Here is a 19,533-nt window from a genome sequence, read left to right on the forward strand (position 1 = left end):
CATGTAATTGACAAAGGGTGACTTTCAGTATTGTTCAGTATTCCGCTCTAAAGCTTTACAATAATTCCAGTTTTCATGTTGTCCTCCACATGACTGAGACTAGTGAATATTCAGTCTGCTTTCACCAAAGCAGCATGCAAGTACACCGTGTTCCTTTGCTAAGGTAGTTGGGTTGCCCCTATACCTTTGGGAAGCAGGAATCTGGGAAGAATATGTTACAACTGGCAACCTACCCTAATTTTTTCAGAAGGAAAATAATAAAGGTAGTGAAGATCCAGGAGTAGAGTAACAAAAGTACCTATTACCATGGCTGCAAAGCATTTCATAGATACTAACTTGCATCCTTTGCCTAAGGGTTTAGGGAGGGAAGGTTAAGAAATAGATCAGCAATTTCCCCACTTCACTGAGATGGGGGGAAGGGGAAAATGGAACGTACAGGTCAAAATATTGGCTGAAATGTAGAAAGCTTCCATTGTAAGAGAAGTATGCTACTGGACTTTCAAACGCTCTGTAGTTGTTAATAGTGCTGGTCTTATGAGAAACGCCGACTCCATGCCTTTTGAAGGTTTTAAACTGTTTTATGTCCCAAACACTTCTCTAGGTGTGGTAAAAGAGTAGGTCATCGATGTTTTCATTTATTGAAGTTGAAGTAGTACAATTCTTATTAAAAATAATGCCTTATTACATTAACTTAATTTTAATTAGTCTTCTAAAGTTAGGATCTTTTAAAGGTAATAGGTAATTTTAAGAAATAGCAAAGAACAGATTACGTCTTTATGTAGAATGTGATAAATTTGCTTTTAGAATTGCATTAAAAAAAGACAGATAGGACTTCCCTGGGGTGGTCCAGTGGGTAAAACTCTGTGCTCCCAATGCAGGGGACCCAGGTTCGATCCCCAGTCAGGGAACTAGATCCCACATGCCGCAACTAAGACCCGATGCAGCCTAAATAAATAAATATTAAAAAAAACAAAAGACAGATAAAGCCTAGTTCTGCCTCATAGAAGGCCTACCAGTGACTTTCAAAACATACAGATTTTCTATGATATAATTTACTTGGACAATTTTTGGGTATCAGAAGAAACAATTTTAAGAACCACTCTCCTCAATCATAAAAATGACCTCAAATCTATAAAGAGTAAAAGCTTTGAAAAAATTAGCTTTAAGACTGTGGAATTTACTTTCAATTTTTTCCCCTGGCCCCATCTCTGTTTTGGCATTAACAGCTAGGCTCAAAACTTGTTTGACCACTGAAGCACTTGAAAACACCTGGAGCAAAAACAAATTTGTCTTCTAAAACTATAAAATGCTGACAAAGCCTTTACAGAGGACACTCAAACAATGCCTTCGCTCAGTATACAAACAGCTCAGTCTCAAACAATGCCTTCGCTCAGTATACAAACAGCTCAGTCTGAAGGCTGCATGAACACTGCTAGTCAAAACAAGTTCATTATTCTAGCCTTGAGCTCTAAGAGAAGGTATGTGATAATATTCTCATTAACAAAGGATTCATGGCAAATCTGAATTTCTTTTTGCATCCTTCTGTTTTATGTTTTATTATGCTTAAAACTCATAAATTAATCCATATTCAAAAAGAATTCCCGGTACTGTAAGAGGACACCTATGGAAGAGCTGGCTAGCTGTCCCCACAAGTCCGTCCCACCTTTCCTGCACAGCAGTGTGGGAGCCACACGCCCAGCGACAGCGCAGCCACAGCCCCTCCGGCAGGTAGATGGGGCCGTGTGACCGACTTCTCTCCGACAGGCTGTGAGAAGGGGTATGTGTGTTTTCCAGGCCTGGCTAATAACCTGCCTCACCAGGTTCATGCCTTGACACTCACTTATTCTCTCCTCTTGGGAGCAGGAACGGAGATGACAACCACGAATGCTCTGGAAGCTACTTGCTGAAGACGGCAGAGAGGCAGTTGGCCTGGGTCCCTGAAACATCGCGTGGAGCAAGTGTTCTAACTCTTCTCCTGAGCCCCAAACTGCTTTAGGTTGTCACGGGAGAAAGAACTTTTACGGTGTTCAAGGCACTGCATCGTGGGTCTTTTTGTTACCCAAGTTACTCTAAGCTATACGGCAACCATTCATTCGCTCCCTTTTTTTTAACTCATTTTTTGTGAGTGCCGAGCTATGCTGGGCACTGGCGTACAATGGTGGATGGGGAACCGGACAGACACCGGTCCTTGCCACTGTGACTGATGTATTTTGGTTACCGCTCCAACTGTAGTTTGTTACACTGTTAATATTATCTTTATTTTTAAGATGGGTGCTATCTGAATAGCCCTCAGCACCCTTGGGCCATACAGTTGCCAGAGGGACCCTTTCAAAAGGTACTTCAGAAAATGACTTTTTTTCTCTTTAATCTTCCAGTGGTTCCTCATCTCACTCAAGGTAAATGCTGGAGATCTAAAGATGGCTACAAAGCCTTAAGGGATCAGCTCCCTTGCTATGCCTCTGACCTCATCTCCTACAACGCTCCTCCCTCAACTCTGCTCCAACCATGGTAGCCTCTTGCGCAACCTCTAAAGGCTAGGGCTGTTCTCCCTCCACCTGGATAGTCTCTCCCCAGATATCCTGATGGCTCACTTTCTCACCTCGTCCAGGTTTCTGCACAAGCACATTCTCAGTGTGGCCTGACCTGAGGACTCAACCCGTGCAACGCCAACTCCTAACCTCCCGTCCATTTCCCATCTGATTTATCCTGCTTCACTTCTCTCTATAGCATGTGCTGCCACCTGACTATACGTTGACTTGTTTCTTATCTGCCTCATCCTTCGGGAATAGAAACTTCAGGATGGCAGACAGTGTGTCTGTTTTGGTCACCATTTTGTCTTTAGTGCCTAAAACAGTGCTTGTCATATAGTTAATTGTTGTATCATTGAAGGAATGACAACTTTTAAATCAGTGGTTCAAATGGTGGGGTTTTTTACATTATATTGACACCACTCAGAGAATCACTGTCATGTAGTTTTGGACAGGAGTTCTGTCCAAACTATCGAGCACCACAGGGACTTCGGGAGGTCAAGGACCAAGCAGACAATAGCACAGCGGTCTTAAAAGACCAGTTCCAACCACATGTCTGCATTAAAAACATGAGCTGAGGGGGCTTCCCTGGTGGTGCAGTGGTTGAGAGTCCACCTGCCGATGCAGGGGACACGGGTTCGTGCCCCGGTCCGGGAGGATCCCACATGCCTCGGAGCGGCTAGGCCCGTGAGCCATGGCCACCGAGCCTGTGCGTCTGGAGCCTGTGCTCCGCAACGGGAAAGGCCACAACAGCGAGAGGCCCGCGTACCGCATTAACAACAACAACAACAAAAAGACTAAGAAGATGATCTGATTTCATCAGATCAGTATACTGAGTGAAAAGAGACCAATGAGGGAAAGAAGATGAGTCTGATCTTTACATGTTGACTTGGGAGGACTATCTAAGATGAGCTGCAGAGAGCATCGCCTAGATGTTGATTTCTAAGTCATCTGTAGAGAGGTGACATCGGACAGCATGGAATTAGAGAAGCTCTCATGTGAAGTGCTGACGGAAAAGAGATATAAGGCAATTACCTGCATAACATTTACATCTAAGCATGTTTTGTGGAAGATCACAAAGTAAAGAATACAGCCATTGAGGTAAGAGGACAAAGAGAGGTCAACATCCTGGAGGCCAAGGGAGAAAGAGCTCTGAGAAAATGAGAGTATCGAGCACCACAGGGACTTCGGGAGGTCAAGGACCAAGCAGACAATAGCACAGTGGTCTTAAAAGACCAGTTCCAACCACATGTCCACCCAGTGACACAGAGAAAGTGGTTTCTTAGAGAGGTCTTTAGAGGGGTAGAATTCAGATTACAGGGGTTGACGAGCAAGTGTGGAAAGAACTGGAAATGCAGATTGTTGAAAATTTTTGATGGCAAAATGAAGGGGAGACGTTGGCCATCAGAGCAGAGGGAGTAGAAACGAACTTAAATACGTACTGCTGTCAGTCTTTCCTGCTCTTTAGCACATTTCATTGCATTCAAATCTCACACAAAACCAGAAAGAGATATTAATATTCCCATGCTACAGATGAAGTAGCTGAGGCTAAGTAACATGCTCACTTGCCATAGCTATTAAGTGATAAAGTTACAACTGAAATTCAGGTCTGAGTGTAAGACCTATGCTCCTTCCTTGAACCCTGCCTATGATTTCAGAGGGTATACGTGACATTAAGGAGATGCTGTTTATGAATAAGAGAGCTGCTAGACTATGTTTTTTCTTAATATATTAAATGTAAGGCTTCTTATAGAATTAGTATAATCACACAAAGAATATTTGGAAAATATTCTTTGGGAGTAACGATTGCCTCTAATACTACCACCACTCCCATAATACAATCATACAATCGTTTTAGGTATATTTGTCTTTTTTCCTAGGAATGAACATTTAAATATATATTTATATACACATATTCATGCATAAATGCATGCACTGTATATACTGCTTCATAACCTACTTTATTTAAAAAATCTATTTATTTTTGGCTGCGTTGGGTCTTCGTTGCTACATGTGGGTTTCTCTAGTTGCGGTGAGCGGAGGCTACTCTTCGTTGCGGTGCGTGGGCTTCTCATTGTGGTGGCTTCTCTTGTTGTGGAGCACGGGCTCTAGGCGCGCGGGCTTCAGCTGTGGAACGCAGGCTTAGTTGTGGCTCGCGGGCTCTAGAGCGCAGGCTCAGTAGTTGTGGCGCATGGGCTTAGTTGCTCCGCGGCATGTGGCATCTTCCCGGACCAGGGCTCAAACCTGTGTCCCCTGCATTGGCAGGCGGATTCTTTTTTTTTTTTAGATGTTGGGGGTAGGAGTTTTTATTAATTAATTAATTTATTTTTGCTGTGTTGGGTCTTCGTTTCTGTGCGAGGGCTTTCTCTAGTTGTGGCAAGCGGGGGCCACTCTTCATCGTGGTGCGCGGGCCTCTCACTATTGTTGCAGAGCACGGGCTCCAGACGTGCAGGCTCAGTAGTTGTGGCTCACAGGCCTAGTTGCCCCGCGGCATGTGGGATCCTCCCAGACCAGGGCTCGAACCCGTGTCCCCTGCATTAGCAGGCAGATTCTCAACCACTGCACCACCAGGGAAGCCCTATAACCTACTTTTAATATTGAGGGAGAGTATCGTGGAATCCGAGCTCCACCCCTTATGTGTGACCTTGGGCAGCTGTTTAATCTCCTGTGCCTCAGTTTCCTCATGTTTAGAATAAGAATATTAAAAACAATAATTACCTTATGGATTACTGGAGGATTAAAAGTGATAATATATGCAAAGCACTTAAAATACACCTTGCCAAACATTTTTCACTTTATTCCATAGTCTTCAGAACCATCATTTTTATTCTATGCATAATATTTTATTGAATTGACATGCAAATGTTACTTATCTGGTCCCCTACTTTTGAACATTTAAATTGCTTCTAATTTTCCATGATTATAGATGCTCACGTGGTGAGCAAATGAATACTTACAGTCTTTTCCATATTTACAATGATGTCTCTAGAGCAGGGTGGCAGAGGTGGGATTATTGGATACACTGCGTGACTGAGTTATAGCTTTTGATTCAAACTGTTAAATTGTGCCCTAGAAGGAATGTTTTTAGAGACAGACATTTTCTAGGCTGACAGAAATAAGCCAGTGGAGAGGAAGCAATGAAAAGTGTCTGCATGAGTGAGGGAGTGAGTTTGTGTATGTGTTTGTACACGTACATGGGGTGGGGAGATGGATGTAGAAAAGAGAATTTCCAAGGATACTTAACCTTAAAGTTAACCTTAGAATTTAGAAAAACCACTTTATCATTTGAGCAGGTGAGAAAATAAAATGGGTGGAGATCTAGAGAAAGTTTGAAGCATGAGTGAGGGAAGCTGCTGAAACACAGGCTGGCTCTCTTAGCTCTTCAAAATAAACCAGGGGGCAAGGTTTGCTTCTGAGAAAGGCTGAAGAGCACAGGTGTGAGCTAGCAGTGCAAGGAGAGAGGAAAAGGTTGGGACCACGGCAATAATTAGAGATAAGGCAGAGCATCTGAATGCCACTCACTGATTTCTGGGCTCTGAATTATCCGTAGTCTCTTAGTCTCTGCTGGTCATGACAGCCCCGAGAGGAAAAAGGATAAGGGAAAGTACGCAGACAGTTCCCACTTTAGAGATTCCAAATTTGCAAGATGCTTTTATAGGTCACTGTGGCTGTGTTGTGGGCTGGTGAGATCACTGTGATATTATCACTCAAACTCTTCAGTCACTCTCTTCTCATTTTCTCTGGAAGATGGTTTGCTCCCATCTCTCCATCAAAACTGCTCTTACTGAGTGATCTCCAGCTTGGTAATCCCAGTGGCTAAGCTCTCAGTCTTCTACTCGGCCAATCATCTGACCTTCTTTCCAACTCGAGATACGTGGTTCACTTGGCATCCAGGACACCAAACACACTTCATTTTTTTCTACTTTGCTGGGGTCTCCTTCTTGAGTCTCCTCTACTGGGACCTTGTCATCTCCCCATCCTTTACACGATCGTGTGCCTCAGGGCTCACGGTCCCTGAGGCCACTTCCCTTTTCTGTCCATCCTCGCTCCCTGGGTTATCTCATCCAGTACGCTGACTTCAGATAGCCTCTATCTGCTGCTGGCTCCCACGATGCATCTCCAGCCAGGATACCCTCCCTAAACTCGCAGAAATCCAGCTGCCTTCCTGCTATCTCCTCTTAGATATTTGACGGGCAGCTCAATCTTAACATGTCCAACACTGAACCATGACATCATCACCCAAACTTCTGTCTTCTCCATCTCGGTAAACTGGCCACACAGATCTTCTAGTTGCCAAAAACCTCGGAGTCATCTTCGACTCCTCTATTACTTTCACACCCCCCAGTTACGTAATGTCAGGAAATCCTGTCAATTCTATGTTCAAAAATATATCCAGAATCCACCTATTACCTCCTGACTACTGCAATACACTACTCCAGGAGGACCCATGCACATGTTAGTCAATATGAACAACGCCCCCTAGAGTACTGCACTGTGCAGCCTGCAAGGCAATACGTGCCGGCTCCGGTATCACCTTAGTTCACACCATCATCAGCGCAAACCTAGATTATTGCAAGAGTTTCCTAACGGGTTTTCCTGTTTCTTGCCCTTGTCTGCTTACTGTCTATTTCCAACACAGCAGTCAAACCAAATTTCAGTAAGTCACATCACCGTTCTACCTGGAACCCTCACACGGATTCTCATCTCACCTGGAGTAAAGGCAGAGTCCGTAACAATAATCTACTTAATCTGTTCTCTCCCCCCAACTACCTCTTTCACTTTCCTCATTCTCTTCTAACCCTAACAGTATCTCTGTGGTTTCTTGAACATTGCAGATAAGTGACTGTCTCGGGGTCTCTGCAACCTGCTGTGACAGTATGGCTCGTTTCCTTACTTCCTCTAGGTCTTTGCACTCAAGTGTCAAATTCCTGGGAGGTCTCCTCTGACCACTCTCCTTAAAATTGTATCCCCTGCCCTCTCACAATTCCTATCCTCATCTCTTGCTTTATTTCTTGCTTAATAGTTATCACTATCTAATATATTTTATGGTTTACTTTTTTTATCTAGATTTTGTCTGTTTCCCCTACTGGAATGCAGGCTCCGTGAGGGCAGTGATTTTTGCTCGTTTGTCTCTCAGCTGTATCCCTAGATTCTGAAATATTTCCTGGCACACAGAAGGCATAGAATTATGTATGTTCTTCCAGCTACAGAAACAAAAGTTTAGTCAGTGTATAAAGAACCTGAAGTGGGAGAAGGTTCTGGAGGAGAGTGGGGTAAAGTAAAAATAGAAGGTTAAAAGTAAGTGGGAAGTTGAGATGCACAGCTGCACTTTCAGGACTAGTCTAAATACTGGTCATTGTTATGTTCCTTAGCTCTTTGCTTTGTGGTGACCTGTGAAGATGAGATTTAAAATTAATGGAATATGAGTCAGAAAAGATCTTTGAGAATACCCTCACTTCACAGACGAGGAAGTTTTGCTTCTGTCTCAGTTGTGTTGACAGGGTTTTAAATTATTCATTGCAACAAAGACACGGTCCACCTAGCTCACTTATGTTAACATGTGACCTGCATAATCCTGGAATGCAGAAACTGGTGGCTAAGGTGGAGACAAACCCCTTTCACAGAAAAAAGACCACAATGGGATTAGGCTCTCTGCTCCAAATGTTTTTAAACAAACACGATGTCCATAGTTTTAGCAATCACACACATATTCTAAGGAATAAATGTACTTTCCCACTTTTATTAGCTATTACCACCTAGCTAGTTAAGATACTATTTCTGGTGGAAAAAAAAATATTGATGAGTTAAGTACATTTTAAAAGGGATTCAGAGAAGTACATTCTTCTCTGAGAAGCCATGTGTCAGACTTCTAGTCACTGTAATTCTCTTCGGCACATAAACAAATCATGGGCCAAATAAAGAGCTAATAGAGTTAGTATCATTTAGTTTATTAAAAATGTTACTTTTCCCCCAAATAAGAATTAAGTTAGTGTTAAAAACCATTTAATGTGCAATGGTTCCAAAGCTTACATTCTGTATTGGGAGAACTGTGTCAGACACGGGTCTGAGGTGGATGTCTCTGTCCATTCTAGCTGATCAATTTATTTCTAGAAACAGGGTACCAAGACATTTGGAAGAAAATGGAATAAACATGTTTTCCCCAGATTTGCATTTATGCATATTTTATTTAGGGAATAAAATTGGGAATCTTCTCTGAGCACATGCAGAAACTGACAATGGGAAAATGAGTGGCCCATAAGTTTTGCTAAACTTACAGAAAACCCAGCATGGAGGTAAAAACTGCTCAGAGATAAAGCAGAACAGAGGCTTTACACATTGTAAGAATGGATATTACCTATTACCTATTTTTATTAGGGACGCTAGTTCATGTTATATTATAAAATTCATCTGCAGGTTTTTCTTTTCTTTTTTTTTTTGGTTACATTTCTTCTAACTACAGGGAATTAGAAGACAGACTTTTGTTCTCACTTTTCAGAGGAACTGAAGCATACACAAAAAAGGATGACATATATTCATAGTTAAACTGCATAAATATTTAGTTATTGACTAAAACTACCTGCTATAGCTTATGTATCAAATTAATGACCCAGAGTTCAGGTCTGAGGTAACCGTGTAGGAGATTAATTTTTTTGTTCCTGAGACATAGAGGAAAGAAACTATTTATAGTGTACAGCTTTGAACTTAAATTTCTGAACACAAAGAGATTTCTGAACACAAAGACAATTGATCCTCGTCCTGTATGTATTCTTCTTTCACTTCACTTTAAGTTCATTTATTAATTTTTTTTTACATATTCATATAGACAGGAACAAATAAAATGGGGGAATAGAAGGAAAACTGCTGTGACAATTTTATTCCAAAAATAAAATTTAAAAATGCTCAAAAGAATGAGAGGAAACTCAGACCGATTTCAATAACATGGAAACCGAGGCATGTGTTGCCCCTTGTTCCTTTGGCAAAGTGTAATCTACCTTGGACTTGCTTCTTATATTTATCAGAAAGAAATACGTGTGTATACTTAGTAGCTCTTAAGGTCTTTTTCAGAACTCATGCTCTATAATTCTGTGAAACTCCACATTGATATTTTTTTACAAAGCAAGGAAAAGAGGTGTGATATTCCCTAACTGACCACAAGTAAAGATTTTACGGAAGTATGCACTTACCACAAGACTATCTTGATGTTCACTGAGCTCAGAAAGTCTGGAACTGGATTTCTGACGTTTCGGTTTGCCCCTTTCTCCAATATAACCAGAAGTATTTTCATGTAATTTTTCTACTTCATGATGAGCATTCAAAATACATTCATCAAGGTTGTTGAACCCAGAAGGAATATTTTCTTTGTTGATAAGTCCCCTTGAATTGAAAAGAGATTTAGCTTAATTTTACTTTAAAAGGTAAAAGGGACATTTAAATGACATTGCCACTGCATCACACAGAAAGTCAGAAGAGTGCTTAGAAATTCCAGGTTGCATTTTTGATCAAAATCTGAGCAGAGTGCCACTCCTGAGAGCACTTGGCGCCAAATATATCACATTAAAAGAGAAATCATTCTCAGAGGCAAATCGGCAAGGGCTGTGTTTCTACCAATGAACAGCTTTTGTATTTGTACCAAAAGTAATCTGTATTCAAATCAGGAGAACAGTGCAAACTTACAAAGACATTTCCCATAATTCATAGGTTTTATATAAATACACACACACACACACACACACACACACAAACACACATAAATCTTATAAAGTAATATAATGTATGAAGAAAAATCTGAAAAGGAAATACGTCTTTTTCTCCAGAATGGAACACTGATTCTCCCAACTGCGAAAGACATTTTAGCACAGTAGAAATGCATTCATACCTAAATCTGACTGCATTAGATAATCTTGGTAGAAATAGTATAATAAAAACTATGGAATACAAAGCGTTTTAACTGAAATATGGATTCATTACTTCCCAGTACAAGTTTCTGGATGTAAGCTTATAACTAGAGTTCCTCATGACTTAGTTTTAGACATTTTAATTATAGAATTTAATTCATTTAATGCTCTTGAAATAGTTTCCCTTAAGTATTTTAACATTCCCTTTTAAGAGGTTTTCACAATATTAAATTACTTAGAAAAATGTTTATCCTTTACTACATCACAGAACAAATTAAACCATCAGTGCAGCACCATGGCTTGGTCAGGTACAAATGAATGAGACTTTATACGCTCCCTCATGGTGTGACCTTAAAGGTATCTCCCTGCAGCTAGAGGTTTTCATACTAAGTGAAGTAAGTTAGAAAGACAAATACCATATGATATCACTTATATGTGGAATCTAAAGTATGGTACTAATGAACCTACCTACAAAACAGAAACAGACTCACAGACATAGAGAACAGACTTGTGGTTGCCAAGGGAGAAGCGGGGAGGTGAGGGATGGACTGGGAGTTTGGGGTTAATAGATGCAAAGTACTACACACTGAATGGATAAACAACAAGGTCCTACTGTATAGCACTGGGAACTATATTCAGTATCTTGATATAAACCATAATGGAAAAGAATACAAAAAAGAATGTATATATGTGTATAACTGAGTCACTTTGCCGTACAGCAGAAATGAATATAACATTGTAAATCAACTATACTTCAATTTAAGAAAAATATATAAAGGCATCTCCCTAAACACCCAAAGCTGTTATCTTGAAATAAATGAGCTCCAAAGAGTAAAAACAGATGACCATATTTTACTATCAGTTCAATCATATCCCCAAGTGAAAGATAACATTAAATATTTATTCTGCAATTTAAATTCATATCCTATCTTAGATAGGCTATCATGGAGGCAACATTATGAATTAAATATTATCATAATATTTTCAAAGTTATACTATCTTTGGTGATTTTTAATACTCCATATTTAATTTAGTCTTATTCTATACAACTTATAATGTACAAATATGCAGATTTAGTAAAATTATATGAAAGATGTATGTAACATTTATAAGAAATATCCTAAGTATAAAATAATTGAAGACGTGAGGAAAAGTTGATAAGGACTCACATGCCGGCACATATACACACACGCTTAAATCTCTCCCCTCCCTCCACTGGGAGCAGTGCCTTCTGTGGATGGCTAGATGAGTTTGGTCTCAAATTCACAATCACTTGTTTTACTATTTAAATTTGTCTTCTTCTTTCTCTTCATATTTTCCCTAACTCCCGGGGTATAAATCCAACTGTAATTTTTTAATGGAGGAGTTTTTAGGTTTGAAAGTTGTCATGGACGAAATTGTATTCCCCCCAAATTCATATGTTGAAGCCCTGCCGCCAAGGTGACTGTATTTAGAGACAGGACCTCTGAGGAGGTAATTAAGGTTACGTGAGGTCATAAAGGTGGGAACATAATTCAAGAGGACCGGTGTTCTTAAAAGAAGAGGCAGAGACACCAGAGAACACAGTGGAAAGGCCATGTGAGGACACACTCACTGAGCGGGCACCGTCAGCACGTCAGAGAGGTCTCAACAAAAACCAACCCTGTCAGCACCTTGCTCTTGGACTTCCAGCCTCTCTGAACTGTGAGAAAATACATTTCTGGTGCTTAAGCCCCTAGTCTGGGGTACTTTGTTATGGCAGCCTGAGCAGATGAATACAAAAGCTAAAAATTATTTTTAGAAATTAAAAGACCAAGTTTATTTTCTAATCTTTGTGAATAGTGAATGAATCACTGGAATAAATCCTGTCCAAATAAATATACGAAAATCTGATCGTGCAGTTGTGCTCAGGTGGAAATCCTGTTCTCCTCAAAGGAAACTCTTTGCTCTTGTGTGAGTGAGTGCCTCTCACTGCGGTGCCCATGTGACCAGGAGCACAGGTGCATGACTCCTTCCCATGACATGGTGACAGGCTCAGTCACACCCGAAACACTGTGATTTGACCTGAACTTAGATCTCGGTGGCCTCTCACTTTCACCATCTAGATCTTAGTTTTAGTTTTTCTTCTTTTGCGAGTTTCCTCCTCACCCCTACATACACACGTAATGTTCTAGCAATACTGAACTCTTCATTATTCTAAGATAGCACGCTTTTCTTTTTACTTTGCAGTAGGAATTTAATATAATATTTATATAACAAAAGATATGCATAATTTTCTAGTTCACTGTGTTTTGGAAGATTGAAACCATTTTCACCTGTCATGCCTTGCCTTTCTTTTTAAACTAAAGTTTATTATGAAAGTTACAAACATAGAAAAATAGAGGGAATATCACCATGAATTTCCTTATATCCATCACCAAGATTCAACATGTCCATGATCCTGGCAGATGGTTAATTTTTTAGTAAGAATTAAACTGAACCCTTTTACATAATGAATACATTCCTTAAACTTTCACATTTTTATTGTAACAAATAATAATATAAGCCTGATAATGTTTCCTTATGAATTTAGACAAATAGGAAATCATGTGCACTAAAATGAAGTATTTATAATCTTTGCCCTCTACATTGCTTATTTAAAAAGTCTGCCGTGATGATATTACTACAGACTTTATTGACTCTTTAATCTCACCTTGAAATGTGGTGACTGTTGGCTTAAAGGATAGTTTTGTAAATAGTTGCAGCTCTAAGTTGTTAAAGGCGAAATAATAGATCATAGATTTTTATTTTTCAAAACATTTTAAAACCACTCCATATGGCTAATAGCTTTGAATACAGTAAAGTCTAGCTTTAATCTTTCCTTATTTTTTAAGCAAAATCTGTTGGAAATCTTAGATGACGAGTCAATTATGTATAAGCAAACACTGAGAAAAACATACTTACTTTAGGCTATAATAATGATTCTTAACCTTTTTACAACTGACACCATGTCAGTGCATCTCCTGGGGACATACTGAAGAGGACCTTCATGGGGGCAGAAGTAGCAGATCTAGAGCTCTGAGAGATAAGGTCCTTGTTCCTCCAAAGCTGTGGAGAGCTTAGAGCAGCCATTCAGTACGGGCTGAGAGTTCAAGAAGACGGACTATCAAGACACAATAGTGTCAGGTGAGGAGGGGCCTTATGACCAGGAAGATGAAGCCAACAAGGACCATTTGAAAGGGACTTCTGAACGCCCAGACTACATGCTAAGGAAAAGCATCAGGTGAGACTGTGAGTTACTTCTGCTATAAATAGTTTACACCCCACGATTTTTTCACTCAATGCACAGCTGTGGTTTGACCACAATGAGTGGCCAGAATGAGCGGTGAAGGGACATCAGACAAGAGAAATGAAGGGAAAGGCTAGAGCTTCATGGATACCTCTTTAGATGATTAGGTAGACTTTACCATTCCCCACCACCTTTTGTTCCCCTGATGTTGATACTGAAAAACAATCAAGGTAACTTATACTAGAAATATCCCCAGATGTGGGAAACTGTATTTAAATTCTGCAGGAGTGGTTACTCTGTGTTTCATATTTCTCTCTCTCCCTGTCTAGCCCCTGTTCACTTTTTTCAAAAAAGTTTTTATTGGAGTAGAGCTGCTTTACAATGGTTCTACTGTACAGCAAAGTGAATCAGTTATATGTATACATATATCCCGTTTTTTGGATTTCCTTCCCATTTAGGTCGCCACAGAGCATTGAGTACAGGTCCCTGTGCTACACAGTAGGTTCTCATTAGTTATCTATTTTATACATAGTATCAACATTGTATATATGTCAGTCTCCATCTCCCAATTCATCCCACCCCCTCCTTCCCCCTTGGTATCCATACATCTGCTCTCTATGTCTGTGTCTCTATTTCTGCTTTGCAAGTAAGATCATCTATACCATTTTTTAAGATCCCACATATACACGTTAGTGTATGATATTTGTTTTTCTCTTTCTGACTTACTTCACTCTGCATGACAGTCTCTAGGTCCATCCCTGTCTCTACAAAGTACCCAGTTTTGTTCCTTTTAATGGCTGAGTAATATTCCATTGTATATATGTACCACATCTTCTTTATCTATTCCTCTGTTGATGAACATTTAGGTTGCTTCCATGTTCTGGCTATTGTAAATAGTACTTCAGTGAACACTGGGGTACATGTATCTTTTTGAACTATGGTTTTCTCTGTGTATATGCCCAGTAATGGGATTGCTGGGTCATATGGTAGTTCTATTTTTAGCTTTTTAAGGAACTTCCATACTGTTCTCCATAGTGGCTGTATCAATTTATGCTCCCACCAGCAGTGCAAGAGGGTTCCCTTTTCTCCACACCCTCTCCAGCACTTACTGTTCGTAGAATTTTTTTTGTGTGTGGTATGCGGGCCTCTCACTATTGTGGCCTCTCTCGTTGCGGAGCACAGGCTCTGGACGTGCAGGCTCAGTGGCCATGGCTTATGGGCCCAGCCACTCCGCGGCATGTGGGATCTTCCCAGACCGGGGCACGAAGCCGTGTCCCCTGCATCGGCAGGCGGACTCTCAACCACTGTGCCACCAGGAAAGCCCTGTTCGTAGAATTTTTGATGATGGCCATTCTGACCGGTGTGAGGTGATACCTCATTGTAGTTTTGATCTGCATTTTTCTAATAATCAGTGATGTTGACCATCCTTTCATGTGTCTCTTGGCCATCTGTATGTCTTCTCTGGAGAAATGTCTATTTAGATCTTCTGCCCATTTTTTTGATTGGGTTGTTTTTTTGATATTGAGCTGCATGAGCTGTTTGTATATTTTGGAGATTAATCCTTTGTCAGTTGCTTCATTTGCAAACATTTTCTCCCATTCTGAGGGTTGTCTTTTCGTCTTGTTTATGGTTTCCTTTGCTGTGCAAAAGCTTTTAAGTTTCATTAGGTCCCGTTTATTTTTGTTTTTATTTTCATTACTCTAGGCAGTGGATGGAAAAAGACCTTGCTGTGATTTATGTCAGAGAGTGTTCTGCCTATATTTTCCTCTAAGAGTTTTACAATATCTGGCTTTACATTTAGGTCTTTAATCCATTTTGAGTTTATTTTTGTGTATGGTGTTAGGGAGTGCTCTAATTTCATTCTTTTACATGTAGCTGTCCAGTTTTCCCAGCCCCACTTATTGAAGAGGCTGTCTTTTCTCCACTGTATAGTCTTGCCTCCTTCGTCATAGATTAGGTGACCATAGGTGCGTGGGTTTATCTGTGTAGCCCCTATTCACTTTTGACCTTACCCTGCCGTGCTCCTCCCTGGCCTGCCCCAGGTACCCACCACCACCAGGACCACTGTTCTGCTTTGTTCTACCACGCTCACTATCGCTTCCAGCCTCTGCTTGCTATCCCTCTGTCCAAACAACGAGGGTGGAAAGCACGATGTCGTGACACACTAAGGCTTTTAAAAAGGCAGTGTTGCTACATACTGTGTGGCAAAAAAATGAGGCAGAGGCTAAGAACAGTGTTAGATGAATAATTGGTACTCGCTGTATAACACAATATAGGCCACACAGACTAATTATATACCTAAACACCTTCTATAAAGCTTAGTCAGTAGCTAATTTTACATGTAAATATGTCCCGTATTATAATTTTCCTATTTTCTAAAGGAAATACTACAGCACCCCCTCCTATCCACCAGCTCTAAGACAAATATTTTTTAAAACGTGTTGCTTTTACCACTTGAAAAGTCAGTGGGTTAAATTACTGATAGTTTTTAATTTCTAAAATTACATTTGTTAATATAGCTCTTAAACATCTTTATAATGTGCAGCATGGAATTTATTTATACTATTTATCTTTTGTATTTTCTTTAAGCAAAGAGAAGTTGCTTTTTTTCCATCAACATTTTGATGTAGATTATGAGTCCAGGTGAAAAGGAACGAGGCAAACTAGGGCTTGGTTTAGTCTTTATCATTTAATAAGAATTTCAAAATAATAACTTTATAGAGACGAAATGCTACAGTAGATAAAACTTTCAGGAAAAATATGGGACTATAGTCTATTATATATAAATGTATTTTCCTTGACAATTTAAATCATGATTATTCAATAAGATGAATGGTAATTATTCATTTGTATTTTATCAAATCTTTTAACGGAGAATAAAATTTGTTGTAATACTCTTCTTGAAATTCATGCTGAGAGAATGCCTTAAAATTAGTCATTATAATAATAAAGAACTCAAGCATTTCCTCTTTTGTTAGACTTAAGCTCAATCTTTCTTCTACTAAAACATCATCAACTGTCAGAGCATTACAGTAATCTGGTATTTAATCAGGTCAAAATAGTAGGGAAATCTACTGGCTCATAAGCAAGTCTAATAGCCAACTGAATGTCGTCCAACAAGGAAAAAACCGTCTCTGGACAGGAATGTGGCAATTTTCTCCTCCAATGCTTCAGGATCTCTCTAAATATGGACAAGATATTCATGAGGAAGCCATGAAATGCATTAAATCAGAGGTGGCTTCCCATAACATACAAAACATCTAGATGAAAAGGAAATGTTTATTCAATCACTTATGAATTTCTAAATGCCAGCCAAGTTTAGAAGGGTCAAAATGAAAACTTAAAATGTTAACCTGAGTACTGAAATGAGAGTGTCTATAACACAGTCACTAATTCGGGTGTATGTATATATATATATATATATTTTTAAATTTTTATCTATTTATTTATATTATTTTTGTCCGTGTTGGGTCTTCGTTTCTGTGCGAGGGCTTTCTCTAGTTGTGGCAAGTGGGGGCCACTCTTCATTGCGGTTCGCGGGCCTCTCACTGTCGCGGCCTCTCTTGTTGCCGAGCACAGTCTCCAGACGCGCAGGCTCAGTAGTTGTGGCTCACGGGCCCAGTTGCTCCACGGCATGTGGGATCCTCCCAGACCAGGGCTCGAACCCGTGTCCCTTGCATTGGCAGGCGGAATCTCAACCACTGTGCCACCAGGGAAGCCCGAAGGGGGTTTTTGTTTGTTTGTTTGTTTGTTTGCGGTACGCGGGCCTCTCGCTGCTGTGGCCTCTCCCGTTGTGGAGCACAGGCTCCGGACGCGCAGGCTCAGTGGCCATGGCTCACGGGCCCAGCCGCTCCGCGGCATGTGGGATCTTCCCGGACCGGGGCACGAACCCGTGTCCCCTGCATCAGCAGGCGGACTCTCAACCACTGCGCCGCCAGGGAAGCCCCCGGGTGTATATTTTTAAAAGAAGAAGAGCAAATGCAAACAAGAAGTACCAAGGCCGACTCACATGTCGCTGCCATGTCGAACTTCATCCTGCTCCTTGGACTGGCGTCGTCGCTGTTTGGTGGATGTGGAGAAAGATGCTGATGATGTTCCAGATTCTGAGTCCTCTGAACTTTGCCCTCCAGAGCTATTAACATCCAAAAGATGTTGTTCTACAGCTGACCGGATGGTTCTTTCTAAGAGTCTGGTAAAAAAGAATGCAGAGTCAATCAAGCAATGAAACTTATCAATAACTGCGTTTAAAAATATGTCCCCGTACATGGAAAACACACTGGTGGTCGCCAAGGGGGAAGAGGCTGGGGGAGGGATGGCGTGGGAGGCTGGGGTCAGCAGATGTAAGCTTTTATATATAGAATGGAGAAACAACAAGGTCCTACGGTAGAGCACAGAGAACTATATTCAGTAGCCTATGATAAGCCATAATGGAAAAGAATATGAAAAAAGAATCTCTGTGTGTGTGTGTATATATATATATATATATATATATGTATAATGGAATCACTTTGCTCTACAGCAGAAATTAACACAACATTGTAAATCAACTATACTTCAATAAAAAAAAGTTCCCGTAATATTGGAAATATCAGTATTTTCCATGGAACATCTACTACAGCTTCATGAGCAAAGACAGTATGAGGCATTAATCCCCAAATATTTGCACTGTGTATTAAAAACAAAGGTACACAGAACAAATTCCACCAATGTGATAATTGTGTTTTCTATCCTGGATTACTGAAACTCTCACGGCAGGTCTAGCAACAATTGTAGGAGGCATTCAGGAAATACAGATCATTTAATATAAGGCAGAATGAGGAAAGATTTTTTCCTCATAGAATAATAATGGACCTATTCTTACAAAGGTGAGTTTCTTCCAGATTTATACCAGTTCTGCAGAGGAAGACAGTATGATTTACAAAGCAAATTGGCACAAATGATTTTATGATGCTTATTATCTCTTTGGAATCCCTTTAAGATAAAATTATACAGGCAATAATGCTATTAAAAAAGAACACCTTACCAGAGCAATTACTCCTCATAACAGAATGGTAAAATCTTTCTGAACCTTTAGTCAATCCAATTGTAATATACATGATTGAAGCTGTATTCATGCAAACAACCCAATGTATATTACTGGAGATGGAAGGATAGATTTCTGAAGAAAACAGGTAAGCTCAGGGGCTAAAAAAGAGTGCATGATAAGACAGATGACGTATCATTTTTAAAGCTATATAATCTTTCAATGTGTCTAAACCCATTTTTATCACTTCATTATTTAATTCTGAATAAGCAGGCATGAAAAATTCTAAACTGACACTCCTCAAAGCATGTTTTCCTTCACTTGAAAAAAGAATCACATCCAAACTCACCAAATTGTATACATTAAGTATACAATACATTAAGTATGTGTATAGTTTTGTGTACATACACCTCAAAAAAGCTGTTAAAATTTTTAAAAACCACATATATATTTTAAAAGTGGTCAGACTGAGAAACACGTTCAGTTAAATAAAATGAGTTTTGAAAATTTAAGAACTTTACATTTTCCAAATGTAGTTTTATAATAGACTCATAGTAATTTCATTAAAACTATTTTACAACAATGAGCAAGTACAGAATGACTAGGCATTAGGACTTTAATATCTAGAACTCTACAACCCCACGATTTGAGATTACCTCATAGTGGTACATAGGAAAGTGAATAAATTAATATATACATACATACCAAAGCCACACCTTTTCCAAACGTTATACAAGACATATAAGAAGTAAAGGTCATTAGGAAACAGACAAGAACACATCAGTCTTGGTGTAATTCTGGAATCTCTTTAAAATTCTCAAAGATAAAAGACATCAAATC

The 19,533-nt window shown here is 39.8% G+C and overlaps 1 protein-coding gene across 2 annotated transcripts in view; it reads right to left on the minus strand.

Moving 5' to 3' along the window:
* Nucleotides 1-19,533, minus strand: part of FAM13A (family with sequence similarity 13 member A) — a 335,740-nt gene that overhangs the window by 49,238 nt on the left and 266,969 nt on the right. For both annotated transcript variants that reach the window (XM_060147573.1, XM_060147574.1), the window contains 2 exons: nt 17,680-17,859; nt 9,713-9,902 (listed from right to left, as the gene is read on the minus strand). In XM_060147573.1, the coding sequence (XP_060003556.1) occupies nt 9,713-9,902; nt 17,680-17,859 (370 nt within the window). The remainder of the gene's footprint in view (nt 1-9,712; nt 9,903-17,679; nt 17,860-19,533) is intronic.

The sequence above is a fragment of the Lagenorhynchus albirostris genome, chromosome 4 (assembly GCF_949774975.1).
Source record: "Lagenorhynchus albirostris chromosome 4, mLagAlb1.1, whole genome shotgun sequence".
Lineage (NCBI taxonomy): Eukaryota > Metazoa > Chordata > Mammalia > Artiodactyla > Delphinidae > Lagenorhynchus > Lagenorhynchus albirostris.